The following is a 27,914-nucleotide window of genomic DNA, read 5'->3' as shown; positions in this document are numbered from 1 at the left end:
AATTCAGGCCACTTCTGTGTCCTGGCCGCCCTGGTGGGACCCACTGCAACCTTTTGGAAGCTGGTATGCTTCATTTCACTGGATGTACTGGCTTGCAGTCATATATTAAGTCGCATAAGGGCTGTAAAAGTGGAAACTCCCAATGTAGGGTATCCTTTACCCCCTCCACATCACTGGCCTTGTAAGGAGAGGAAGGAGATCCTGCCTCTTACAAGGTCAAACGGGAAATCCCAGTTTTGGTCGGGACCTGGTGTATCTGATCCCCGACCTTTTTCCGAATTCCACTGGACTGCCACCAGAGTTATAGAAGACGGGCATGTAGAATGGAGAATTTGAAGTTTAGGTGGAACAAGAGAAGAAAGTTCAGTGGAGCAACTACCATAATCACTAAAATAGAAACAAGAAAGGTTGCAATGGGAAGAAAATGGCTGGAGGATAGAGGTGAGAGAAGATTGCCATTAGGTGACAAGCTTTTTTTTTCTGCCTAGAAATGCATGAGGAATACAAGAAGACATACTACTTTTGGTTTTGCTTTTTGCAATCATTTGAAGATTGGAATCTGCTTCTTTTCGACATTATAAAATTCAATTGTTGAGCTCTTTCATGGTTCAATGGATAAATGCACTGTCTGGTGTGGTACCAAGCATTTAGAGCAGGAAGATCCCTGGTCTCTGCTGAGTTGACCGATCTTAGCCAAGTAAACAATGGGGTCACAACATTTGGGGGTCGATTTTAGGATGACCGAGCGGGTGAATTCGTGGTGGGGGGGCTCCGAAAATTGGGGATTCCCGGGATGGGTCCGGAGCCCAGCTCCAACCCGCCCATTTCCGGGTTCCCCAATGATGCGCTTAGATGCGCTCGCAGCTCCCGCACACGGGACTCCCACCGGCAATTAAAGCCGGCGGGATCCAACTTAAAGCAATTAATTTGATACTTCAGGTTGTCAGGAGACCTGATCTGGAGGATATTTTAGGAGGGGTGGGATTTTCATCCAAACTGAGTGTGTTTCCCATACTGGGGGAAACACTCCCAGTTGAAATGGACGTGTTGCAGCCACCAGCCTTTGGCAACTGCAAAGGTCCATTTGACAGGTGGGTGGGGAGACCCTCACTCATTGCAGGAGGCCACTCTGTCACTTTGGACAAAGTTTGGCCTCCACCACCCTCCTCCTAACACTAAAAATCATCAACTTGCAACCTCAACCCCAGTGTGCAGACAAATTTACCTACCTTGCGGACCCCCTCAAACGTACATCTTCCGGATGGGGCCGCCGTAGCTGCAGTCATGACCTCCCTCGAAGGACGAACAGCATCAGCAGCCTCACCGTCCACCTCTGACACCTGGAGCTGCACAACACAGTGCTGTGACACATTCACCTGCACAGCAGGAGGGAGGGCAACCACAGAGAGAGATGCGTCGCAGAAGGTGATACCCTTGTGACAGGATCCACAGACCGAGGCTCAGCTTCCTGGACCTCTCTGAGGAGCAGTGCACACGGAGGCTCACAGTCACTCAACGTGTAGTCGTGGACATCTGCAGCCTCCTTGATGCCGAGCTGCTCCCGGCTGGCACAAGCACCATCTTCTTACCTGTCAAAGTCACCACTGCCCTCAACAACTTCTCTTCCAGATCCTTCCAAGGTGCCACCGGGGACATCGCTGGCGTCTCTCAGTCGTCTGCATAAAAGACCCCTGCAAATACACCTACACCACTCTGCAGTGACACAATGGGTGGCATCAGGTGTGGGTCTTCATGGTGATCCTCTGGAAAGGGAATTATTGCACAAGCCAGACAAGATTTGCGGTTTGGCAGTTGTGGTGATAACAAATTTTTATGTTTTTTTGCAAAACAAACGAAAGTAAATCAAAAACATGACATTTTGTCTTACACCCTTGTGCATCCCCTTTGTGCTCACAAAACCTTCGCCTTACGTTTACGGGAACCCCTACGTGGTGTTACCCCTGTGGCTTCAGCAGAGGTAGTGGCAGATTGCTCTTGTCCATGCTCTGAGCGATGAGATGCTTTGCGTGGATGGCCTCTGGGTTTCGGTGACCGTGAGGGCCCTTCCAAAGACTGCTCCACCTGCACCTGTGCAGGGGCAGACTCAGCCACCTGGAGAGGGGGCAGCATTGCGGGTACTGGTTGAGAGGGGGTCAATAGGTGAGACGTGGGAGCACTTTGAGTGGCGTCCCCACTTCCATGTCCCCTTTCACCATCATCCCTCTCCTGGCCCAGGCCCACATCACTCCTTCCACCCTGCTGGACGACAGTTTGGAGGACTTGTGTGAAGTCTTGGAAGGCCAGTTGTAAGGTATCTGTCAGCCTGTTTAAGGTGGCAGAATGTTGCTCACCCTGAATGGACTCATTGTTGAGCCATGCTTGAAGCTCGATGGAGGCTAGTCTTTCCTCCATCGCAGACATTCCCGCACCTACCCGTGACACTATCTCAGAGATGCCTTCACGTCCGTGTGACAGTATTCCACTCATGCAGGAGTTGGACTCCTCCATCCACTGCGCGATTGTGGAGAGTGCGCGTGGCAACTGTTCCAGTACCTCAGCAATGTGCTGCTGGCCCTCGATGACTCTCCTTTTCATGGCTGGCCCCCAGGGTTCAGCATCTGGGTCCAGCTGAGCAAAGCCTGGAGAAGAGTGCTCCCACCGACGTGGACTCTCCGCGGCTGCCCCTGCCACCAGGATCTGCTCGTGCTCACATGTGTGTGGTGACTCACCATGTGCAAGCCCAACTAAGTGAGGACGGGGACGCACCGAGGTGTGTGTATCTGCGCTGGTGGATGGCTGGCTCAGATGTGACGATGCACCCTTAGAGGCCGGCAGGTCGTCTGAGGAATCGTCCTCCGCAGTCACGGCGCTCGCAGATAGCCCTGCAAGAGAACACAAAGCAATATTAAGCAGGTGGACAGATGTTGAGGTGCTGCAGATGCCAATGGTGCTAAGATCGTTCGCTATCATGAGTGCTGAGTGTTAGATTTCTGTCACCAGCCGCTTGTGCGCCCCTAGTCTCGGCGTCCGCCACGGACAGGCACTCCAGCGTCCGGCTTACTTCCAATGCCTGATGCTCCGCATCTGTTAAGACCACCTGGTGTGGCGGGCCCCCTCCGGTCCTTGCCCTCTCCCAGGCATTCTGGCATCTCTTCTCCTATCAAGGCAAAACACAGAGAGGCGTGATTGAGTGATGGTTGCATAGTGAACCGTTGCATGCATTGATGTGGGTGGGGGTGACCGTGAGGGAGATGCAAATGTAGCACCTGTTTTTCAGGCTCTAAATGGCCTCTTGTACCTCCAATATGGCAGGCAGAAGTGCACACCCATTATGAGTCAGAAGTGTGTCGCCTGCCATATTGGTATAGGAAAAAAAAAATCAGGAGTGCTCCTCCCAAACCCGGTACGCAGGCCTGTGCCGGCCAACGCTAACCCCCCCAACCCGATCCAAGCTTCTGCCTCCCCTGACCAATCTGATCACCTACCCTCCCGAACTAAACATCAACCCCAACGTACACCCACACCCAACATTTCTCGATCACTCCCCTTCCCATTCGCTCCACTTCCTGATCGACTCCTTCCTGGTTGCCTTTAAACACTCACCTGATGGCTGCTTCTGGCAGGGCAGCAGCCCGATGTTCCATTCTTCTTCACTGCCTGGGGACACCTATTAAGTGTCTGCAGCTCGCCAGCTCGATGATAATGAGGCCCGAGGCCCAATATCGGGTGCGCCTCGGGCCAATCCATTCAGGCGCAGGGATTGATCAATGAAAAATGGGCAGACTCGAATTACGAGGGCAATGAGTGTATGTAAGGTGTTCTCTATTAAAATTAGTGCATGTGAATAAAGCGGTGTCGTCGCAGGCACATTTGTGACGAGTCAGCAATTTCCTATTGGAAAACACTGGTGTAAACATCTTGCCATTGGTTTCAAAGTGGTGTAACTTACTGCATGGAATTTCTAGGCCAATATATTTATGTTGGTTTGATTCTTAATCGTTCTGCTGGGTTATTATAAAGTTTGATATTTAACACCTGTCATCAAGACTCTGGGGTGGTCCAGATGTGCAAACTCGGATTTGGTCGTCACTGGTTACAGCTACTGGTGTGTCATATAGGCAGAAACACCCTCACCATTTAGACATATTTCGGTCTCCACAAATCACTCCTTGTTTTTTTTTAAATTCGTTCATGGGATGTGGGCATCGCTGGTAGGCCAGCATTTATTGCCCATCCCTAATTGCCATTGAGAAGGTGGTGGTGAGCCGCCTTCTTGAACCGCTGCAGTCCGTGTGGTGAAGGTTCTCCCACGGTGCTGTTAGGAAGGGAGTTCCAGGATTTTGACCCAGTGACGATGAAGGAAGGGCGATATATTTCCAAGTCGGGATGGTGTGTGACTTGAAGGGGAACATGCAGGTGGTGTTGTTCCCATGTGCCTGCTGCCCTTGTCCTTCTAGGTGGTAGAGGTCGCGGGTTTGGGCGGTGCTGTCGCAGAAGCCTTGGCGAGTTGCTGCAGTGCATCCTGTGGATGGTACACACTGCAGCCACAGTGCGCCGGTGGTGAAGGGAGTGAATGTTAAGGTGGTGGATGAGGTGCCAATCAAGCGGGCTGCTTTGTCCTGGATGGTGTTGAGCTTCTTCAGTGTTGTTGGAGCTGCAATCATCCAGGCAAGTGGAGAGTATTCCATCACACTCCTGACTTGTGCCTTGTAGATGGTGGAAAGGCTTTGGGGAGTCAGGAGATGAGTCACTCGCCACAGAATACCCAGTCTCTGACCTGCTCTTGTAGCCACAGTATTTAAATGGCTGGTCCAGTTAAGTTTCTGGTCAATGGTGACCCCCAGGATGTTGATGGTGGGGGATTCGGCGATGGTAATGCCGTTGAATGTCAAGGGGAGGTGGTTAGACTCTCTCTTGGTGGAGATGGTCATTGCCTGGCACTTGTCTGGCACGAATGTTACTTGCCACTTATCAGCCCAAGCCTGGATATTGTCCAGGTCTTGCTGCATGCGGGCTCGGACTGCTTCATTATCTGAGGGGTCGCGAATGCAACTGAAAACTGTGGGATCATTAGCGAACATCTCCATTTCTGACCTTATGATGGAGGGAAGGTCATTGATGAAGCAGCTGAAGATGGTTGGGCCTAGGACACTGCCCTGAGGAACTCCTGCAGCAATGCCCTGGGGCTGAGAGGATTGGCCTCCAACAACCACTACCATCTTCCTTTGTGCTAGGTATGACTCCAGCCACTGGAGAGTTTTCCCCTTAATTCCCACTGACTTAAATTTTACTTGGGCTCCTTGGTGCCACACTCGGTCAAATGCTGCCTTGATGTCAAGGGCAGTCACTCTCACCTCACCTCTGGAATTCAGCTCTTTCATCCATGTTTGGACCAAGGCTGTAATGAGGTCTGGAGCCGAGTGGTCCTGGCGGAACCCAAAATAAGCATCAGTGAGCAGGTTATTGGTGAGTAAGTGCCGCTTGATAGCACTTTCGATGACACCTTCCATCACTTTGCTGATAATTGAGAGTAGGCTGATGGGACGGTAATTGGCCGGATTGGATTTGTCCTGCTTTTTGTGGACAGGACATACCTGGGCAATTTTTCACATTGTCGGGTAGATGCCAGTGTTGTAGCTGCACTGGAACAGCTTGGCTAGAGGCGTAGCTAGTTCTGGAGCACAAGTCTTCAGCACTACAGCCGGGATGCTGTCGGGGCCCATAGTCTTTGCTGTATCCAGTGCACTCAGCCGTTTCTTGATTATCACGTGGAGTGAATCGAATTGGCTGAAGACTGGCTTCTGTGATGGTGGGGATATCGGGGGGGAGGCCGAGATGGATCATCCACTTGGCACTTCTGGCTGAAGATGGTTGCAAACGCTTCAGCCTTGTCTTTTGAACTCACGTGCTGGACTCCGCCAACATTGAGGATGGGGATGTTTACAGAGCCTCCTCCTCCCGTTAGTTGTTTAATTGTCCACCACCATTCATGACTGGATGTGGCAGGACGGCAGAGCTTTGATCTGAGCCGTTGGTTGTGGAATCGCTTAGCTCTGTCTACAGAATGTTGCTTCCGCTGTTTAGCATGCATGTTATCATTAAAGTTTCCCTAATTATACTTTCTAGCTAACATCCCTTCAGTGCACTGCGTACTTATGACAGGAGACAAACTGCTTGCTCTTTTTTTCCCCTCAATTTTCTATTTTATTTCCCTGATGGGCTGGCACTTCTTAGGCGACAGTTCCCCATCATTCATGTGTGAGCCAAGACAGGAGTGTTGGTGGACTATTCAACTGGGAATGCCATCACAGTTGAGCCTAATAACTTGACATCCATACTTTCTGGCAGGAGTCACTGGATAGCAATCAGAAGATTTACTCTCCCTAGTTCATTGGCAATGAGGCTAATGTTATTGCCTAAACCAGCCCCCAGTTGAGTTCAGGCAACTCAGTACTACTGGGAATCAAACGTGGGACTTTACTGGTTTCAGTTTTGTACTGAGTACACTTACCAATTCAGCCATTCGGGGAACTCAGATAATGTCACGGTTGCAAAGCAGCACAGACACATGTTGAACTCCCCCAGGTGGCTCATTGATAAATGAATTAGTATCGTACCGATCCCATAAAGTCTAAGAAGTTCCAGCCTGGTCTGTGCAGAGTTAGCTGACCTCGACGTCTCCAGACTGGGGAGGGGGACAAATCTGCCATGGTTTATGCTCCTAATTGCTATGTAGTGAATTGAAACTGCATGTGTTTTGTTATCGGGTGAACACAGGATCAGGGTCAATGGTTCCACCGTCTTTGGTTGAATAGTCTGCACATACATGAATTATCCAGTCAAACTATTGGAGGGTTGCCAGCACCCATGAACAGTACAGGAAAGAGAAGAGTTCAGGGAGAAAACTGGATGAAGAAAATAATTTAAAAATTGCAGTGAATTAAATCAGCTCAGAACTTTGTTAATCTTGGTAAATGCTGGTCTGTTTTTTTTAAATAAACAAATAGCGCCATCTAAAGATCATAGAGGCTTGTACTTAAGGTACACATAGGGGTCGATTTTAACTTGCCAAAATTGGCATTCAAAATGGGATCGGTAACGGCCTCAAATGGGGTCAATAGACTGATCGCCCCGTTAATGACGACTATCGGCCCGCTGCCATTTTTACAGGGGCTTATCGCTGGGCAGCCGAATCTCCTGCCTGTTTCAGGTGGTCGGCCCCTTTTAGAATATAGAAAGGTTACAGCATGGAAGGAGGCCATTCGGCCCAATGAGTCTGTGCCGGCTCTATGCAAGAGCAATCCAGCCAGTCCCACTCCCCCGCCCTATCCCCGTAGCCCTGCAAATTTTTTCCTTTCAAGTACTTATCCAGTTCCCTTTTGAAGGCCATGATTAAATCTGCCTCCACCACCCCCTCGGGCAATGCATTCCAGATCCTAACCATTCGCTGTGTAAAAAAGCTTTTCCTCATGTCACCTTTGGTTCTTTGGCCAATCACCTTAAACCTATGTCCTCTGGTTCTTGACCCTTCAGCCGATGGGAACAGTTTCTGTCTAGACCCTTCATGATTTTGAGTACCTCTATTAAATCTCCTCTCAACCTTCTCTGTTCTAAGGAGAACAACCCCAGCTTCTCCAGACTATCCACATAATTAAAGTCCCTCATCCCTGGAATCATTCTAGTAAATCTCTTCTGCACCCTCTCTAAGGCCTTCACATCTTTCCTAAAGTGCAGTGCCCAGAAATGGATACAATACTCCAGCTGTGGCCGAACCAGTGTTTTATGAAGGTTCATCACCACTTCCTTGTTTTTGTACTTATGCCTCTATTATAAAGCCCAGGGGATCCAGTAAGCTTTTTTAACTGCTTTCTCAACCTGCCCCGCCACCTTCAATGATTTGTGTACATATACTCCCAGATCTCTCTGTTCCTGTACCCCTTTTAGAGTTGTGCCCTCTAATTTATATTGCCTCTCTTCCTTCTTCCTACCAAAATGTATCACTTCATAGTTTTCTGCATTAAATTTCATCTGCCACGTGTCCGCCCCTGCCACCAGCCTGTCTATATCCTCTTGAAGTCCATCACTATCCTTCTCACTGTTTACTACCCTTCCAAGTTTTGTGTCATCTTCAAATTTTGAAATTGTGCCCTGTATACCCAAGTCATTAATATATATCAAGAAAAGCAGTGGTCCCAGCACCGACCCCTGGGGATCACCACTGTACACCTCCCTCCAGTCCGAAAAACAACCGTTCACCACTACTCTCTGTTTCCTCTCTCTTAGCCAATTCTGTATCCATGTTGCTACTGCCCCCTTTATTCCATAGGCTGCAATCTTGATGATAAGCCTACCATGTGGCACTTTATCAAACACCTTTTGAAAGTCCATATACACCACATCAACTGCATTGCCCTCATCTACCCTCTCTGTTACCTCATCAAAAAAACTCTATCAGGTTAGTTAGACACGATTTGCCTTTAACAAATCCTTGCTGGCTTTCCCTAATCAATCCACACTCATCCAAGTGACTGTTAATTCTGTCCCGGATTATTGTTTCTAAAAGTTGCCACACTGAGGTTAAACTGATTGGCCTGTAGTTGCTGGGTTTATCCTTACACCCTTTCTTAACCCTAACCAAATAGATTCTGTCCTTGACCCTTCCAGGACATTCTCTCTCTCCAGCAATGCAATATTCTCCTTAATCAAAACAGCCACCTCCCCCCCCTCCTTTCTTTCCTTCCCTATCTTTCCTGAACACCTTGTATCCAGGAATATTTAGTACTCAATCCTGCCCTTCTTTGAGCCAGGTCTCTGTTATCTTTTTTTTATTCATTCATGGGATGTGGGCTTTCCTGGCAAGGCCAGCATTTATTGCCCATTCCTAATTGGCCTTGAGAAAGTGGTGGTGAGCCGCCTTCTTGAACCGCTGCAGTCCGTGTGGTGAAGGTTCTCCCACAGTGCTTTTAGTTCGGGAGTTCCAGGTTTTGACCCAGCGACAATGAAGGAACGGCGATATATTTCCAAGTCAGGATGGTGTGTGACTTGGAGGGGAACATGCAGGTGGTGGTGTTCCCCTGTGCCTGCTGCTCTTGTCCTTCTAGGTGGTAGAGGTCGCAGGTTTGGGAGGTGCTGTCGAAGAAGCCTTGGCGAGTTACTGCAGTGCATCCTGTAGATAGTACACACTGTAGCCACGGTGCGCCGGTGGTGAAGGGAGTGAATGTTCAGGGTGATGAATGGAGTACTAATCAAGTGGGCTGCTTTATCCTGGATAGTGTTGAGCTTCTTGAGTGTTGTTGGAGCAGCACTCATTCAGGCAAGTGGAGAGTATTCCATCACACTCCTGACTTGTGCCTTGTAGATGGTGGAAAGGCTTTGGGGAGTCAGGAGGTGAGTCACTCGCCGCAGAATACCCAGTCTCTGACCTGCTCTTGTAGCCACAGTATTTATATGGCTGGTCCAGTTAAGTTTCTGGTCAATGGCGACCCCCAGGATGTTGATGGTGGGGGATTCGGCGATGGTAATGCCATTGAATGTCAAGGGGAGGTGGTTAGACTCTCTCTTGGTGGAGACGGTCATTGCCTGGCACGATTGTTACTTCCACTTATCAGCCTGGATGTTGTCCAGGTCTTGCTGCATGCGGGCACGGACTACTTCATTATCTGAGAGGTTGCGAATGGAACTGAACACAGTGCAATCATAAGCGAACATCCCCATTTCTGACCTTATGATGGAGGGAAGGTCATTGTGAAGCAGCTGAAAATGGTTGGGCCAAGGACACTGCCCTAAGGAACTCCTGCAGCGATGTCCTGGGGCTGAGATGATTGGCCTTCAACAACCACTACCATCTACTTTGTGCTAGGTATGACTCCAGCCACTGAAGAGTTTTCTCCCTGATTCCCATTGACTTCAATTTTATTAGGGCTCTTTTCGTGCCACACTCGGTCAAATGCTTCCTTGACATCATATTCCCATGTGGTTATTTGCATCTGCAGCTCACCAACCTTGTTTACCACGCTTCGTGCGTTTACACACATGCACTGTAAACCAATCTTAGACTTTCTTGAACCCTCTCTTAGTCTGATCCCACTTAATACTGTACTATTTCTTATTCTAGTGCTATCATACTCTCCCAATCCTTTGTGCACTTTGTTTCTCTTTTCCAATGCTACATCCTGGTGCCTATCTCCCTGACAAATTAGTTTAAACCCTCCCCCACAGCACTAGCAAACCTCCCCACAAGGACATTGGTCCCAGCTCCGTTGAGGTGCAACCCGTCTGGCCTGTACAGGTCCCATCTCCCCCAGAACTGGTCCCATTGCCCCAGGAATCTAAAGCCCTCCCTCCTGCACCATCTCTCCAGCCACACGTTCATCTGCTGTATCCTCCTTTTTCTATACTCGCTAGCACATGGCACTGGGAGTAATCCGGAGATTATTACCTTTGAGGTCCTGCTTTTTAATCTCTTTCCTAACTCCCTAAAATCTGCCTGCAGGACCTCATCCCTCTTTCTACCTATTTCGTTGGTACTGATATGGACCATGACCTCTGGCTGTTCACCCTTCCCCTCCAGAATGTTGTGCAGCCGCTCAGTGACATCCTTGACCCTGGTACCAGGGAGGCAACATACCATCCTGGAATCGCGTCTGCAGAAACGCCTGTCTGCTCCCCTAACTGTAGAATCCCCTATCACTATTGATCTCCTGACCTTTCTCCTCCCCCCCGTACAGCTGAGCCAGTGCTTTGGTCCGGGCTCTGGCTGCACTCTCTAGAGGAACCCTTTCCCTCACCAGTACTGATTAGAGAGCAAGATGCCCCCAGGAGACTCCTGCACTACTTGCCTGGTCCTCCTTGTCTATCTGGCGGTCACCCAGTTCCTCTCTGCCTTCACTTTCTTAAGCTGCGGGGTGACCATCTCCTGAAACGTGCTATCCACAAAACTCTCAGCCTCGCGGATGCACTGCAGTCACGGCAGCTGTTGCTCAAGCTCCAAAACCCAGAGCTCGAGCTCCTCCAGCTGACGACACTTCCTGCACCTGTGATTGTTCAGGACACAGGAAGCGTCCTGGAGTTCCCACATGGCACAGGCCGTGCATTCGACGGGTCTGAGCTGCCCTGCCATGCCTCGATTTATTAGATTATTTACTAACTTAACAGAAATAAACTAAGCCTTAAAAAAAGCACTCACCAGAAAAAGCAACACTCACCAGATACCAACCAATCAGCTCCTTCCCTAGTGCTGACCTCACTTTAGGTTTTCTTACCTCACTCTTTATTCTCTCCAGCGAACCGATGATAAATGGTTTTTATTCAATCAATTATCGATAGTTTCATTAATCTAGTTAATAAACTAGGTTGTTATTAAATTTAATAAACAAACAGTTTTATGCTCCCAGCTTTTAATTTAATTTTACCTCCTTCCCTAACTCAGAGGAAAAAAAGCTATTATACTTACCAGCCAATCACCTACAATATACAATTAATATATATAGGGTCCTATATATCTTATTATTTTAATTATTTTTGTGGGTCGAGGAGGAATCAGGAGTGCTCCTCTAGGCCCCACAAAATAATGTGCACCCCCACCCCGGACTAAACTTGCTGCAGCCCAGTGGCCTCTGCCCCCAGAATGGGCGGGCTGCTCACACGCTCCACTGGTAGGCTGTCCAAAACTTAAAATCGATCCCACAGGGCGAAATTTTCAACCTCTTCCACATATGCATAAAATGGGCAGTATCAGATCGGCCACCCGTTCTACAACCCGCCCGATTCACCTTTTCTTTCCTTTCCAAAGTTGAAAGTTCCGGCAACAGGTTTTGCAAATATTATGGAACACTAAATTAAAAAACTTATTGAATAAATGTAATTATACAAAGTCTTCAGCAATTGTAAAGTTTTAGTTCCAGACCAGAGACTTTGACCAACTTTATGACAGAGGCACAAACAATGTAATCATTTGTTACATGAGAAAAGCCCAAAGCAACTATCATGTACAGGTGTAAAGAGACTCGCTTTAATTTACATTTTTATAGGTGGGTATTTCTTTGATAAGCTTGTCACTTTATTTGTCTGGCTGACCTGACAGCTCTGTAGCTGAGAGTGAAGATTCATAGCCTGCTCCCTGGCTGCTGCCTCTGCGACACATTGTAGCTTCAAGAAGGCACTGCAAACCACCCAGGGACAATTTTTTTCTCCATATTTCGGGAAGACACCTCAGTCTCTGCTCAGTCAACTGGTAAGTGGCATCAGAGCTGAGCAAAATTCTCACCCAATATCTACACACTTGCATTGCCAAGACACATATATACTTTAGTATATATACTTTAACATGTATTTGCTGTCAATGATTGCTTCCTTACTCAACATGTTGGGAAAATAATCTATTCCATAGCAATGGCCCAGGGATGATACCTGAACCCCATGATGGGGAGCTTTTGGTCAATAGTGATCACTGTATCGTCAGATTTCTACTACGGCAAATAATTTAATGTTAGTTTTCACAGGGCTCAATTTTCAAGTATGAGGGGAGATTTGGGGAAGATAGATTGGGGTATGCTGTAGGTAGAAATAACTGTGATACGGAAGAAAAGTTGAGTTTATTTAAATTGATACTCATGGGCAGGAAAACTTCAGTGTAGATTTTAACTTTTACCACTGGGCGGAAAATAGCGGATCGGCCACCGGTTGTACACCCCGCACAATTTTCCTTTCCATTGCTAAGTATTAAGCAAGTAATTGTCAAGAGAGTTATGGAAAGGTATGAGATAAAGTTGAGGATAACAAAAACTGCTATTAGAAATGCTAAGAAGGCATAAAAAAAATTATGGAAGAGAGAGTAAAGTTTGTTTCAGTTATGTCAGGAAATGATTAAAGATGTTATTGATCCTTTGAAGGATTTAGCAGACCAGGCGAGGTTTGAGGATCAGGATATAGCTTAACTGCTACATGGATACTTTGCATCAGTTTTCACTGTTGAAGATGATGCTACAGTGTGTGTGTGTCGGGGCGGGGAAATGGGGACATTACTAAAATTGTTTCAATAGAAGAGATTGTGCAAGTGGAAAGAGAGGAACCAGTTGTCATGGTCCTTGTGGGAGCCAATTATGTCAATAAAGGCCTTAAATCGTGCAAGATGATTTTAGGAGATTAGGAAACAAGTTTACGAGCAGAACTTCATGGGTGGTAATCTCAGGATTACTTCCACAGTCATGTGCTAGAATAGGGAAGAACAGAAAGATTAGATAAATAAATGTATGGCTAAAGGTGTGGTACCAAGAAGAGGGATTCTGTGTCGTTGGGTATTAGCACCAGTTCTAGGACAGATGGAAGCTATTCCATTAAAGACACACTACATCTGAACAGGCAGGATGCTAATGTACTGGAAAAATGGTTAAATAAGGAAGTGACAAGCTACTTAAACTACCGGCTGGGAAAATAAAACCAACCAGGATCAGCTAATAGAGAAGGGAGAAATATGTGAGGATTACATTCATGCAGAAAACAATTCAACAAGAGGGATATGGAGTAGAGTAATAAAATCAAATGAACTAACTATTAAAAGGAGCTGGACGATGCCACCAATCATTTTTGCAGGCCTCGGAAAACCTAGCTGGGAATGACCCTCGGAACCTGCCTTTGGAGGGTCTGGGTCAGATTCCAAGCAGTGCTATCTACTGCAAGTACACCTGCAGCATAGAGACTGCACATGTGCAGGGACAATAACAGTCAGCTATGGCCTGAAGCTTGGCTGCACCTACTTGCAGGCATGCTGCAGTGCTAACCTATGGGATGGATTGCAAGCATCTCGTGCATCATCACTTCAAGTTCAGCAGCCATCAAAGAGGAGGCTGGGTGCTGAGCTACGCCATCACTTGTCTACAGACTTTTCTTTGCACCTAGGGGTCTCTTTTCCTTCATCTTGGCCTATTACTTCCTAATCTCCTCCCTCTTCAGCCTTGCTAAAGGCTGCTGATGGGTTAAGATGCCTTCTAAATATTTGTTTCCTTCCTTGTGACACTCCTTTTAATTGTCCACATCCCTTTACATCACAGCATTTTTCTCTTCTTCCAGTGATGTCATCACTAGATCCATGAGTTGCAAATAATTATGCAAATTATATTACACTAGAAAATTCAGTGGTATTTACATTTGAGATTCAGATGGTCTTAAAGCAGTGCTAACTAAATTAGGACCGACTTAAACCTGAAGACAAAAATTGTCCATGTTGCACATACCTACAGTTTAAGTATAACTATTTATTTTCACATCATAACATTAATCAGAGCCATTTTTAAGTTGTCAGCTTTTTTGGGGGTGTATCAGCTTTTGCTAGTTTTCTAGATTAGCATGTATCTGCTGTGCTCACATACTGCAATTTCTCTACTACAGCGATTACACTTCAAAAAAAAGTACTTAATTGGCTATGAAGCATTTTGTGATATCCTGAGGTCGTGAAAGGCACTTGACAAATGCAAGTTCTTTCTTTAGCTAACTCAACACTGAATGGAATCAAACCTGTGACATACCTGGAGTGTGGTTCTGTACCAGAATCATTAACCCACTAAGTCATAGGGCAACCATAGGTAACTTTTTAAAAACTAAAATGAGTGATTATCACACTCAATGAGTAATGAATTTGTTTTAGTGATGTTGGTTGGGCCATAAATATTGACCAGGACACAAGGGAAAACTCCCTGCTCTTCTTTGAAATAGTGCTGTGGGATCTTTTATGTTAATTTGAGAGGGCAGACCGGACCTTGGGTTTAACATCTCATCCGAAAGACGGCATCTCTGACAGTGCAGCACTCCCTCACTGGAGTGTCAGCCTGAATTATGTGCTCAAATCTCTGGAGTAGGACTTGAACCCACAACCTTCTGACTCAGAGAAAAGCGTTACCAACTGAGCCACAACTGACATAATAGAAATAAGTATAATTAAAGACATTTAAGAGACAAAGAGAATGTGTTAATCGTTTTTTGGGGGGGGGGGATAGGAATGGTTTGAAATGGAAATAGGAGAAGCTGAGAGATGGAGGAACAGAGTCCAGCAGCCCTGCAGTTGTCTCCTGTTGTGACAACTTACCTCTTCTCTGTAGAATGACCTGCTGAGTTATTGTATCCATTAGTTTATAATGATCCTGCACGTACAGACATTTACATTGTTATTTGACCAGGAAGAATCAGTGAAACAATTGACTGTTGACAGCTCTGACACGGTGAGCTTTGAACTGTGTCCCAAAGCCCCGAGCCTACTTCCGGCTACACGCACGCTGCTCCGGGGAAATTTCCTGTGACGGACGGTAATTGCGGCGGAAATCTGTCGGAGGACGGTTGAAATGTACCGAGAATTCGCAGCGTAAGTGGCGTGTGGACTCCAGCCCAGTCTCCGCGTTGACTGAGTCTTCAGACCTCGGCCTAGGGCAGGGTCTGTGCCCGGGGGCTGTGCTAGGGTAACCGGGCCACGGAGATCGGCCTAAATCGGAGCAGAGCGGCCTGACTGATTGTAAACGTTCAACAAAACCTCCTCATTGCCAATCGATTCGATTTAAAAATATCCTAGGATCATACATATATATATATAATACAAATATAACTTACTTTAATTCTGAAAATGCTCCGTGTTTAAATTGGTCTTTACAGTCAGTGTCACTTTTTCATCATCGTCTCTCCCAGCTCGCTGTCAGCTCCTGTATATAACCTGGCTTTTAACATCTGTCTTGTGCAAAGTGAAGGAACAAAACACTTGAAAAGTCAGTCAGTTTAATTCTTTTTTGCTTTTACATTCCTTTTTTTTCTCGAGGTTTTCTTAATTTTTTTCTGTTCGACTTGTCATCCATGTATTTTTTGAAGCAGTACTGTTTGGGCTATGTAATCATTTACTGCAGTGGTGATTCTGTTGATTTAATGTGAATCTTTACTATCAACGCGAGAAAACAAAAATGGGATTATTTCTTCTTCTTCATTTTGGGAAAGCTGTTTGTCACATTGATGCCACATACAATTGATGATGCCTGCACTGCAAAAAACATCACATATACAGTATTTTTAAGAAGAGGATGAAAAACTGGCCCATTGTGGGAGAGTAACTGGGAAGATATATATATACACACAAATGTTAGGCGAGGTATCTGCTTACTGTTAATCTGATTGTTTTTAAACTTGCCCATGATGGCTGGTTGGTTAAATCAGTTAGTAGTTGAGTCATACAGATCAGGAAGGTGCTAGTTTGATTTATGGTTAGTTAGTTGATCTCAGCCAGAATGACAGCCCACCACTACAAATGACTCCAGTAACTCTGGGTTTGGAAGTGGAAAATTGCCAGAATTTTTGCCCTTGGTTACCCTCCAGTGAACACTGCTTGGAAAGTACATGTTTGTGACTGGATGTGCTGCCTCCACAATAGCCTTGAATGCTCACTGCCCAGACTCATACATGAAGAATGGCTGTTTGGGTGAGGCATAGAAAGGTGGCAGACACTTGGTACTGTATCACAGGATGAGTCAATGCCTGAGGGAGAGGGGAGAAAGCTAGCAGAAAAAGAATGAAGAATGGAAAAAAGGGTTCGAGAATTGTTTTGTGCAAACAAAGGAGACCTAAAGAATTTTTTATATATGTGTGTGATTGTATCAGTAAGTGAGAAGAGAGAATCACATTCACAGTGTTATTGGTAACAAATGCATGTGGAATTTTGTAGCCATCACCAATCACTAGAAGCAAGCATTTTGTATCGCAGTCACTCCTTAGCCCTAACTTCTGGTTCTGTGACTTGCAAAAACTAGCACATAGAAACATAGAAAATAGGAGCTGGAGTATTTGGCCCTTCGAGCCTGCTCCGCCATTCAATATGATCATGGCTGATCCTCTATCTCAATACCATATTCCCGCTCTCCCCCCATACCCCTTGATGTCTTCTGTGTCTAGAAATCTATCTATCTCCTTAAATATATTCAGTGACTTGGCCTCCACAGCCTTCTGTAGTAGAGAATTCCACAGGTTCACCACCCTCTGAGTGAAGAAATCTCTCCTCATCTCAGTCCTAAATGTCCTACCCTGTATCATGAGACTGTGGTCCCTCGTTCTAGAGCCCCCAGCCAGCGGAAACATTCTCCCTGCATCCAGTCTGTCTAGCCGTGTCAGAATTTTATACGTTTCAATGAGATCCCCTCTCATTCTTCTAAATGCTAGTAATTACAGGTTGAGTCGACCCAATCTCTCCTCATACGACAGTCCTGCCATCCCAGGAATCAGTCTGGTGAACCTTTGCTGCACTCCCTCTAAGGCAAGTATATCCTTTCTTAGGTAAGGAGACCAAAACTGCACACAGTACTCCAGGTGTGGTCGCACCAAGGCCCTGTATAACTGCAGTAAAACATCCTTGCTCCTATACTCAAATCCTCTTGCAGTGAAGTCCAACATACCATTTGCCTTCCTAACTGCTTGCTGCACCTGCATGTTTGCTTTCAGTGACTGGTGTACAAGTGTACCCAGGTCCCTTTGTACATCAACATTTCCCAATCTATCACCATTTAAATAATATTCTGCCTTTCTGTTTTTCCTTCCGAAGTGGATAACTTCACATTTATCCACGTTATACTGTACCTGCCAAGTATTTGCCCACTCTCTCAACTTGTCTAAATCACCTTGAAGCCTCTTTGCATCCTCCTCACAACTCACAATCCCACCTAGTTTAGTGTTGTCATCAAACTTGGAAATATTACATTTGGTTCCCTCATTCAAATCATCGATATATATTGTGAATAGCTGGGGCCCAAGCATTGATCCCTGCGGTACCCCACCAGTCATTGCCTGCCACCCCGAAAAAGACCCATTTATTCCTATTCTCTGTTTCCTGCCTGTTAACCAATTTTCAATCTATGCCAGTTTATTACCCCCAATCCCATGTGCTTTAATTTTGCACACTAACCTCTTATGTGGGACTTTATCAAAGGCCTTCTGAAAATCTAAATACACCACATCCACTGGTCCTCCCTTATCTATTCTACCAGTTACATCCTCAAAAAACTCCAGTAGATTTGTCAAACTTGATTTCCCTTTCATAAATCCGTGTTGACTTTGTCTAATCCCGTTGATATTTTCTAAGTGTCCTGTTATCACATCCTTTATAATAGACTCTAGCATTTTCCCTACTACTGATGTTAGGCTAACTGGTCTGCAGTTCCCTGTTTTCTCTCCCTCCTTTTTTTAAATAGTGGGGTTACATTTGCCGCCCTCCAATCTGCAGGAACTGTTCCATAATCTATAGAATTTTGGAAGACGACAACCAATGCATCCACTATTTCCATGGCTACCTCTTTTAGTACCCTGGGATGCAGATTATCAGGCCCTGAAGATTTATCAGCTTTCAGCCCCATTCATTTCTCCAGCACTATTTTTTTACTAATACTAATTCCCTTTAATTCCTCTTTCTCACTAGATCCTTAGTTCCCTAGCATTTCTGGGAAGTAATTTGTGTCCTCTTCCATGAAGACAGAACCAAAGTATTTGTTCTGCCATTTCCTTGTTCCCCATTATAAATTCTCCCATTTCTGACTGTAAGGGACCTACATTTGTCTTCACTAATCTTTTTCTTTTTACATGCTTGTAGAAGCTTTTACAGTCCGCTTTTATGTTCCTTGCAAGTTTACTCTCATACCCTATTTTTCCCCTCTTAATCAATCTCCATGACCAAAATTTGCAAAATTTTAAATAATGGAAATAAAATAATCTGATAGAAACAATGTATGGAATATGTAATGTCATTGTGTAGTGGGAGAGGGAAGAAATTGATGTCTGAAATGTGAAGCATTTTGCAAAATGTATAACACCTGAGGCGTTTGAGAATCAGGGCCAGTGCTGTAAGTACACAAACCTCTTCAATCTCTTCTACAAAATCCAAATATTTGCACGTTGCACATTAGTAATATTATTTTTGAGGTTAGCCAGAAATATGATTTTCATTTTGTGAAAATTAGTTTTTCATACATGCATTCTTTGGATCTACCCCATCAACAGAGGAAAAAAAGTAACGAGAACACCACAAGTTCAGTCTTGAGTGTTATATTTCATTATACTTTTGGTGATTTTTGTTTCGCTCATTAAGATGAAGGATGTTAGAGCTGGGAAGTAAAACAACTTTCCATTTTTATCTCCCATTGTCAATATTGAGCACTCCTAGATCGGGTATAGCACATGCCAGTACAGAGCAAAGCTCCCTCTACCCTGCATCAGCAATGGAGAATGAATTGCTCTGGTCACTATCATAAGCACGTTCTATTTGAATGCATTTATAATATCTGTACACATAGCAACCAGAGCCGTCCTACTCCCAGTGTACCTTAGCCCAGCCTCAGAAGTTCACCACTTACTGGAAGCATGACACATAATTTATCACATTAACCATCCTAATGACCTCTCCAATTGCTATTGTCAATCTACTGCAAATTAATGTTAATTTTGCACAGTGAGACCACCCCCACTATGAACTGGGTTAAGATGGTCAAACTCATTTAAGATAGGACTGTTAAAGCCAGCCTGGGCTGGATTTAAGGTCAGACTCTAATGAAAGAATCATGCAGTCTCCAGTTGCTTTTATATTAATAGTTATTTTGTGCATCCGGTAGCTAATCATTTACAATATGAATTAAGGATCCTGATTATGAAGTAGCAACCCCAGTCTAAACTGTTCCTGTAAACCAGTAGCTTTTCTATCAGAACACATACTAGATGATTCCTGAGCAATTAATACCTTTAAGCCCAATTTTCTCAATGCTATGCATTATAGCACTGGAAGAATACTGACAGGTATTGGCAGTAATCAATTGGATACTTTAACAGAAAAGGGCATATTTCATGTTTGTTATTTTGGAAAGTACTTTTCTAATGGTGAAAAATAATATTCAGTATTAATTGTTTATTCTGTATTGACTTCTTACTGTCCAGAATCTTACAGTTTCTCACTGAGTGATAAGACATGGATCATCCTCTCAGCAGAAAGGCAAAAAGGCTAGGCAGGGGGATAACTGGCAATGAAACAAAATTAAACACAAAAATCAAAAGTCCGCATAAAAAGACATGTGCTGCATTAGAAACATTGCTTGTAACAGACTTTGTATGTTTATAAATCTAATGATTTCTTGAACAGTATTATTTTTACTATTGAATTGAAAAATGTAAGTATAGTTTATTAAGACTTTTCTACTTGTTAATAGTTCCAAGTGGGTTGCTGGTCGACTGGGTTCAGGATCCAGACTAAACCCTAACTTCATATTCCAAGAATATCTGGAGAGACAGCAGAAGACATGCACCAGCTACAAAAGAAAACATCCCAATTGTGTTCATGCTGTGAGAACATTATGGACAGACCACAGTTATCGCAAGAAACAAATTCTTGGGAAGATAATTCCATGGAAGAATGTACTTCGCTTACCTTACTGTTTAATATGGAACAGTTTGGTAAGAACTTATCTTATGAAATCATATCCTGTTTTAAATGGAAATCTTCAGCCAATTCATCAACATGTTTTTGAATCTAATTTACGCAACAGTATGGTCTATAGTAAAAGGTAAGGCTGCGTTTTGTTAAACATAGGTTTTATTGAAAATGTCAAATGATGGTCCATGGGTAAATCCCCCATGGTATTATACTGAGCTATACAGGCCACGAGATCCCAGGCTTGTTCCTTGAACAGTGCTAAATTAGCTGATCTTAACCAGGGCAACGGTGGTCTCACTACAATTGGTTTTGTATTTCTTGGCAAGAGAAGGGAAAAGATTAGTCAGGGCTGCTACTCCTGATCTCGACCCATTGATCCCTGCTAGAAAGTGAGTGAGTAAGTGTGTGTGAAATAATTAGCCTTTGCCATGAAAACCTTATAGTCAAGTAACTTATTTAGACTCACACGTGACCATTTGTATAAAGGCTGGCAGTGCCTGTGCAATTTTATCTCATTTTTGGGCTTTGGTTCTCCTAGGTTTCTCAGTTTAAACAAAATCAGTCACTGCCTTCAGAAGAAGCAGGGAGAAAATGGGCTGGCAGGGGAGGAATCGGTCCCTTTGATGTAAATCAATAATAATTGAATACTTCAGCAGAGAAAATCACATTTCACGTTCATTATTTTGGAAAGTACTATTTCAAATGGTGAAACATATTCTTAACTTTCAGTAATAACTAGTCGATCTCCTATAACATTGCACTCGGTAAGTCAGAGAATGTGGTCTGATGTCTTCGTGTTGCTGTTTCTCCCAGTCTCACCTTTTCTCTTCTGCTTCTGTCTCTTTTCTGCTGCTTCTGTTCCCTTAACACTTCTTTTTGCTTTTGTCCTCTGTCCTTTTCTACTTTCCTTTCAGGTGGAAGATGACGTGTGGTATTGAATGGTGTGGCAGGGAAAGACGCCACCAATGGCTATAGGCTGCATATGGGCTGGGCGTTGTGGGGAAAATGTGACCCTCAGTTCCTTCCACCCCTCACTCCAATCGCAGCCCTACCTCTTCACCTTCCCATTACATCCTCTCTTCACCTTCCCATTACATCCATCCTCCCTCCCTCCCTCCCTCCCTCCCTCCCTCCCACATTTCCCCTTTAAACCACCTATTCAATCCCTACATCCTCCTCTCTCCCTTGCTCTACTATCACTCACATTATCCATGCTTCTTCATCCATCCTTCCTCACACTGACTTGCACACGCACTGTGGTGCTGTCTCTCTCTCTCTCTCTCTCTCTCTCCCTCCCCCCGTCTCATCTCTGTCTCACAGGTGTATGCAATTAGCATTAACATTTTCTAACTGTTAGCAAAACACAGATGATTTGGTTGGCTTCAAAATTCAATTGATTTTTTTAAAATTAAAGTATTGAAAATGAAAAAAAATTCACTTTCCCAAAGCTTAATACACTTTTTAAAGTTTACAGAGCACAAGACAAAAGCTACAGCAGATGCATTGTTATAATACTGTTATTCTTTTCACCCACAGAAAAATACACAAGTAACTTCTCTCTTTTCTTCAAACAAAAATTACCTTAGTAAAGCTTTTGAATTTTGCCCTTTTTTGGACATAAATATATTTATAAAAATATTCCATCAGTAGTGCTCAATGAATAGTATTACAGTGAACCCTGTAAATTAGGGAAACCTAAGGGACTTGCATCAGGTGTCTTTTATTTGCAGGAGTCCTTATTTTCAAAATGATCATTATATGTATGGTAAACCGGATAAGCCATATATCCCGGGAATGGCTGTATCTCCTGCAGCGTTCCTTTTTTTTTGCCCTCACCTGGGATCATGCCTATTTCAGTTCATTTTCTGTTCGTTGGGTTTCCCAGTTCATTACCGTCCCGGGGTCCTTTTCCATTGAGAGAGGGATATCCTGATCCTGGGATCTGCTACTTTGGCAACCTGCACAGGGCGAGGAGGCTGCTGTAGGGTCCGAGTGCCTGGGAGATCATTGTGTGAAAGGTTTCAAGAATCAGGAGGCCACCAGCAGGCAAAGAGGGGAAACTGAAGGCAGGGAAAAGGGGAAACTGAGAGCGGGAAAAGGGGATACCACCATTCTCTCCATCTCAGCCCCCGGTTTCCCCCCCCCCCCCCCCCAGGCTCACATTCCCAGTCTTCCTTTTCCCCCAACACTTGAGCCACTCACGATTTCAGGCACCCCTGCGATTTCAGGGCCCCCCCACCCTGGAATTTCAAGCAACCCCCCCCGCCCGTCCACAATGTTGAGTAAAGAGATCTCCATTACGCAAAAGCTGTTTTTTTCACCCGTTGCTGCCTCGCAGTTACCTGCATGTCGAAAGCTGTTTGTAGTTCGTAATTTGCAAGTGTCCATTGTTACTAGGTGCAGCTTGTATATTTTACAATGTAAGTTATTTGGGACTATCAATGAGTGCTCGTTTTTTTGCAGCTGTCCTTTTTTTGGAGGTGTTCTGGTTTCATTAATTCATTCTGCGAAATTAGGTACACGCCACATGCTCAGATGCACAATCCAAATTCAGCTTCCAAAGCTCAGGGCAAAAATATTAAATCCAAGCCCAGGCTTTTGGGAGAGGCCATGGCCTTCAAGTAAAAACTTGAATGAAGGCATTAAAAGACACAAAGGACAATTCAACTGATAAATTTAATCACGTTATTGTGAAATATGTAATTTTTTGAGTTTTTCATTTTGTTTAAACCCTTATTTTGGGCATTACATATTTTAATTACTAGTAAAAAGTGCTGGATGAAGAAAAGATTGCACAGTATAGGATAATATACTCTTACTATAAAATAGGGGCACGTCTATTGCCAACACCATGGTGGCAGTAACATATTCTGCTATTGCTACTGACAATATGTGGGAAGACAATACTCACCCAACCGTTTGTCTGGAATGTGTAATTTGATCCAGTCATTGTCAGGCAGGCTACAGAGTTCAGACAAGGCACAGTGCTAACACTACTGATTTGAGAGAACAGACAGTGCTTACACTACCGAGTTCAGAGAACGCACAGCTCTCACACTACCGAGTTCAGAGAACGCACAGCTCTCACACTACCGAGTTCAGGGAATGCACAGCACTCACACTACCGGGTTCAGAGAACGCACAGCGCTGACACTACTGATTTCAGAGAACGCACAGTGCTGACACTACCGAGTTCAGAGAATGCACAGCGCTGACATTAGCGAGTTCAGGTAGGAAGGTGTGAGGCCATGGAGGGATTTCAACATGAGGATGAGAATTTTAAAATCAAGGTGTTAGTGGACTGGGAGCCAATGTAGGTCAGAGAGCACAGGGGTGATGGGTGAACGAGACATGTTGTGAGTTAGGATTCGTGCAGCAGTGTTTTGGATGAGCTTAAATATATTGAGGGTGGAAGATGGGAGGCCGGCCAGGAGACCATTGGAATAGTTGAGTCTGGAGGTAACAAAGACATGGATGAGGCTTTCAGCAGCAGATGGGCTGAGGCAGGGGCTGAGACTGGCAATGTTGTGGAGGTGGAATTAGGTGGTCCCTGTGATGGAGAAAATATGGGGTCGGAAGCTCAGCTCAGGGTCAGTTAGGATGCCGAGTTTGTGAGCAGTCTATTTCAGCCTGAGCCAGGGAGGAGGGCGGAATCAGTAGCAAGGGAATGGAGTTTGTGGCGGGGACCAAAGACGATGGGCTCAATTTTAAACTTAAATTGCGGGGGTGGGGTGGGGGGGCTGCGAAAATTGCAGAAGTGCAGAGCGGGTTTGGAAGCCGGCTGCAACCTGCCGACTTCTGAGTTTCCCACAGACACACCTGTGTGGGCGCGGGCGTCGCGAATCCGGAAGTCTTGCCCACAATTAAAGCTGGCGGGATGATCGTTAAAGAACCAAATGTACCTCATTGAGGTACTTAAGGCACTTTACTTGTGGCATATTAGGTAGTTAGAACGATTTTTAACTTACCTGGGCAACTTTCCAGGGCTTCGTATTCACTCCTGGTGAAACCAGGCATGAGAGGCCCGATCAGGCAAAAGGAAACACAATAAATTAAATAACAAACCATTGCACAAAGTACAAACACAAAATCAACCTATCTTTCCACCCTGCTCCGATGTCTGATGTCTTCACCCCACCCCGATGGCGCCCTGATCTTCCCCTCTCCGCCCCCGATCTTCCCCTCTCCGCCCCCGATCTTCCCCTCTCCGCCCCCGATCTTCCCCTCTCCGCCCCCGATCTTCCCCTCTCCGCCCCCGATCTTCCCCTCTCCGCCCCCGATCTTCCCCTCTCCGCCCCCGATCTTCCCCTCTCCGCCCCCGATCTTCCCCTCTCCGCCCCCGATCTTCCCCTCTCCGCCCCCGATCTTCCCCTCTCCGCCCCCGATCTTCCCCTCTCCGCCCCCGATCTTCCCCTCTCCGCCCCCGATCTTCCCCTCTCCGCCCCCGATCTTCCCCTCTCCGCCCCCGATCTTCCCCTCTCCGCCCCCGATCTTGCCCTCTTCCCCCCCCATGTCCACCCGATCTTCCCCTTTCCCCCTCCCTCCCGATCTTCCACTCTTCCCCCCCCCCCCCTCCCCCCCCCCCCCCCGATCTTCCATTCCAGCGCCGGATGACGTCTCGCTCTCTCTCTCTTTCTCTCCCCTCCCCCCCCCCCCCCCTCGGCATTGCAGCTCCTGTCGGCAGCCAGCCTGTCAATCAGGGGCTGCCAGGCGCGAAACCCGGAAAGAACTTTAATCACGATCAATTACATCGCGATCACGTCGGAAACGGTAAATTTTTTTATTCGGATTTGCCACGCGCACCTTCACTTCCCCCCCCCCCCCCCCCCACAGCTGCCAACCCACCACCATTTCAAAATTGAGCCCACTGTCTTTGGTCTTCCCAATGTTTAATTGGAGGAATTTGCAGTTCATCCAAGACTAGATGTTGGAGAGGCGTTGGAGAAAGATGGTGTGGTTAATCATGTTTAAAAACTACTAAAATAAAGATGAGGAGTGATGGTGCGCCACTGTCACAGAGGATTTCACTTTTGACTTTGATTAGGGCCGAAACCTGATCGGAGGGGTTCAAATATGGAGATGCGGGAAAGATGGCAGTCAGGTATGAGGCCAACGGACAGCATCATTGCCTTCGACTCCACAGGTGTAGAAGCAGTGGAGTGGTTATGGGATTAGAGATCATTGGTAATGTGGTCGAGGGGTTTATGAGCACTGAGAAGGTTGCAAGACCTAGGAATGTGGAGGGGAAGAAGTCTGAGGAGTGATCCTGAGAACATGAAAAGAGATTTTGGAGTATTGAGGGTTGCTGAGATTTGGGTAGAACGGATTCTAACACCCTTGTGAGGGAGAGGGCACAGGGGAATGGGACCCAAACAATGCCTTTCAAACTGTAAGGCCACAACCCCCATGTGTTCCCACATGTCAGGATCCCCAGTACCACTTTTACCATCGTCAGCTGGTTCCTATCATTATGTTCTTTCCTTAAGCATTTAAGTGTACATTTTCTGCTTGTTAAAATTAACGAACAGAAAATCATGGACTGGGTGTGTTCAATATCCTGATATTCGCTCCTGGCATGCACAGGAGTACACTATTAGTGAGTTTGCTGACTTATACAGTCTTTAATAAACAAAAATTTCCATAAACAAATGAAAATCACCACATTGAATACTTAAAATTTATTGTTTATGCAGTTTTCAAGTTTATATGCATAAAAAAAGTTAAACCTCAAAAATAAAACCAAAAGCAATGTTTGACATAAAAGTCTATTCTCTATAACAATCTTAATATCCTTTCTCAGCATCAACAAAAAGAGCTGTTGTTACTCCTACTGCTGTCTCTCACGTGATAGCTGTTTGTCTTCACAGTGCTACTTTTGTTTCGTGGCGAGGTGTTCGTAATAGAAAACAATGATAATATAGTTATATAAATTCATTACTTGCCTGAAATAAAATTCTATCTCCAGTTTCTTTCATATTCTTTTGGAAAAAGTTAAGAAACTCAGATTCTCACAGGATGAGGGGACAGACCTTTCTACCTTTAAACTCCTGTTGATGTACAGATTGGAGGGTGGGAAATTTGGCAAGCTGCACATGCCCAGAATTCATAGAAGTGATTGAAAGCTCTCTCTTAACTGTTGTGGAGTATAAATATTCAATCAAAGCCCAGGGTTTTGAGATAGGCTGAGGCCTTCAAGTGAAAGACATCAAAGATAATTGAATGGATAAATTTAAGCATGTTATTCTGAAATATGTAAATGTAAAAATTTTGTTTACACCCTTATTTTGGATATTAGAAATTTCAGTTACTGAAAAAAATATAGTGGCTGAAAACATTTACCGAAAACATTTTCAGAAAGCATTTTGAACGATTTATGGGAATGCAGTGTCCAGATTGTATAATCTATTGGTAATATCTATTATGTATTAAATATGGTATGTGGAGCAGGCATTCCATTGAAAACTTTCATGATAGCCTTGCCCTTCTGTGTAGACCCATTATGCTGTCTGTAGTATCAGTTACGCTTGTAGCTGGTGCTGTGATAGGAGTATGCAGGGTGTCACACCTTGCCTGTCACACACTCACCCAGCCTTGCGCCCGCACAAGATCAGTGAATACGCTTCACATCATCAAGTTTCATCGAAACTACAGCACAGAAACAGGCCATTCGGCCCAATAGGTCTATGCCGGTGTTTATGTCCCACACGAGCTTCCTCCCTCCCTATTTAGAATCAAAGAATGGTTACAGCACAGAAGGAGGCCATTCAGCCCGTCGAGTCCGTGCCAGCTTTCTGCAAGAGCAATCCAGCTGGTCCCACTCCCTCGCCCATTCCCTGTAGCCCTGCAAATTTTTTTGTTTCAAGTACTTATCCAATTCCCTTTTTAAAGCCACAATTGAATCTACCACCACCACCCTTTCAGGCAGTGCATTCCAGATCATAACCACACGCTGTGTAAAAAAGTTTTTCCTCATGTCCCCTATGGTTCTTTTGCCAATCACCTTAAATCTGTGTCCTCTGGTTCTCGACCCTTCCGCTAATGGGAACAGTTTCTCTCTATCTACTCTGCCTAGACCCCCTCATAATTTTGAATACCTCTATCAAATCTCCTCTCAACATTCTCTGCTCTAAGGAGAACAACCCCAGCTTCTCCAGTCTATCCACGTAACTGAAGTCCCTCATCCCTGGAACCAGTCTAGTAAATCTTTTCTGCACCCTGTCCAAAGCCTTCACATCCCTCCTAAAGTGCAGTGCCCAGAATTGGACACAATACTCCAGTTGTGGCCAAACCAGCGTTTTATAAAAGTTCATCATAACCTCCTTGCTTTTGTACTCTATGCCTCTATTTATAAAGCCCAGGATCCCGTATGCTTTTTAAACCGCTTTCTCAACCTGCCCTGCCACCTTCAACGACCTGTGCACACATACCCCTGGTCTCTCTGTTCATGCACCTCCTTTAGATTTGTACCCTTTAGTTTATATTGCCT

The 27,914-nt window shown here is 45.3% G+C and overlaps 2 protein-coding genes across 7 annotated transcripts in view; one reads left to right on the top strand and one right to left on the bottom strand.

Moving 5' to 3' along the window:
* Positions 1 to 15,827, bottom strand: part of wls (Wnt ligand secretion mediator) — a 108,566-nt gene extending 92,739 nt beyond the window's left edge. For 2 of the 5 annotated variants that reach the window (XM_067990344.1, XM_067990348.1), the window contains exons 1-3: positions 15,595 to 15,827; positions 2,998 to 3,157; positions 2,730 to 2,882 (exon numbers count right to left, since the gene is read on the bottom strand). The gene's annotated coding sequence lies outside the window, so the exon portion shown is untranslated. Of the gene's footprint in view, positions 1 to 2,729; positions 2,883 to 2,997; positions 3,158 to 15,079; positions 15,202 to 15,594 lie in introns of those variants that run through there. The other 3 variants (XM_067990345.1, XM_067990347.1, XM_067990346.1) reach the window with 3 other exon arrangements.
* The window catches only part of si:ch211-198n5.11 (methylcrotonoyl-coenzyme A carboxylase 2), a 56,291-nt gene continuing 43,624 nt past the window's right edge, over positions 15,248 to 27,914 (top strand). For both annotated transcript variants that reach the window (XM_067990341.1, XM_067990340.1), the window contains exons 1-2: positions 15,248 to 15,352; positions 20,205 to 20,558. In XM_067990341.1, coding sequence (XP_067846442.1) covers positions 15,333 to 15,352; positions 20,205 to 20,558 — 374 coding nt within the window. In that variant the 5' untranslated portion in view covers positions 15,248 to 15,332. The remainder of the gene's footprint in view (positions 15,353 to 20,204; positions 20,559 to 27,914) is intronic.

Source organism: Heptranchias perlo, chromosome 9 (assembly GCF_035084215.1).
Source record: "Heptranchias perlo isolate sHepPer1 chromosome 9, sHepPer1.hap1, whole genome shotgun sequence".
Taxonomy (NCBI): domain Eukaryota; kingdom Metazoa; phylum Chordata; class Chondrichthyes; order Hexanchiformes; family Hexanchidae; genus Heptranchias; species Heptranchias perlo.
The sequence above is the reverse complement of the archived record's forward strand: the minus strand, read 5'-3'. Positions and strand labels throughout refer to the sequence as shown.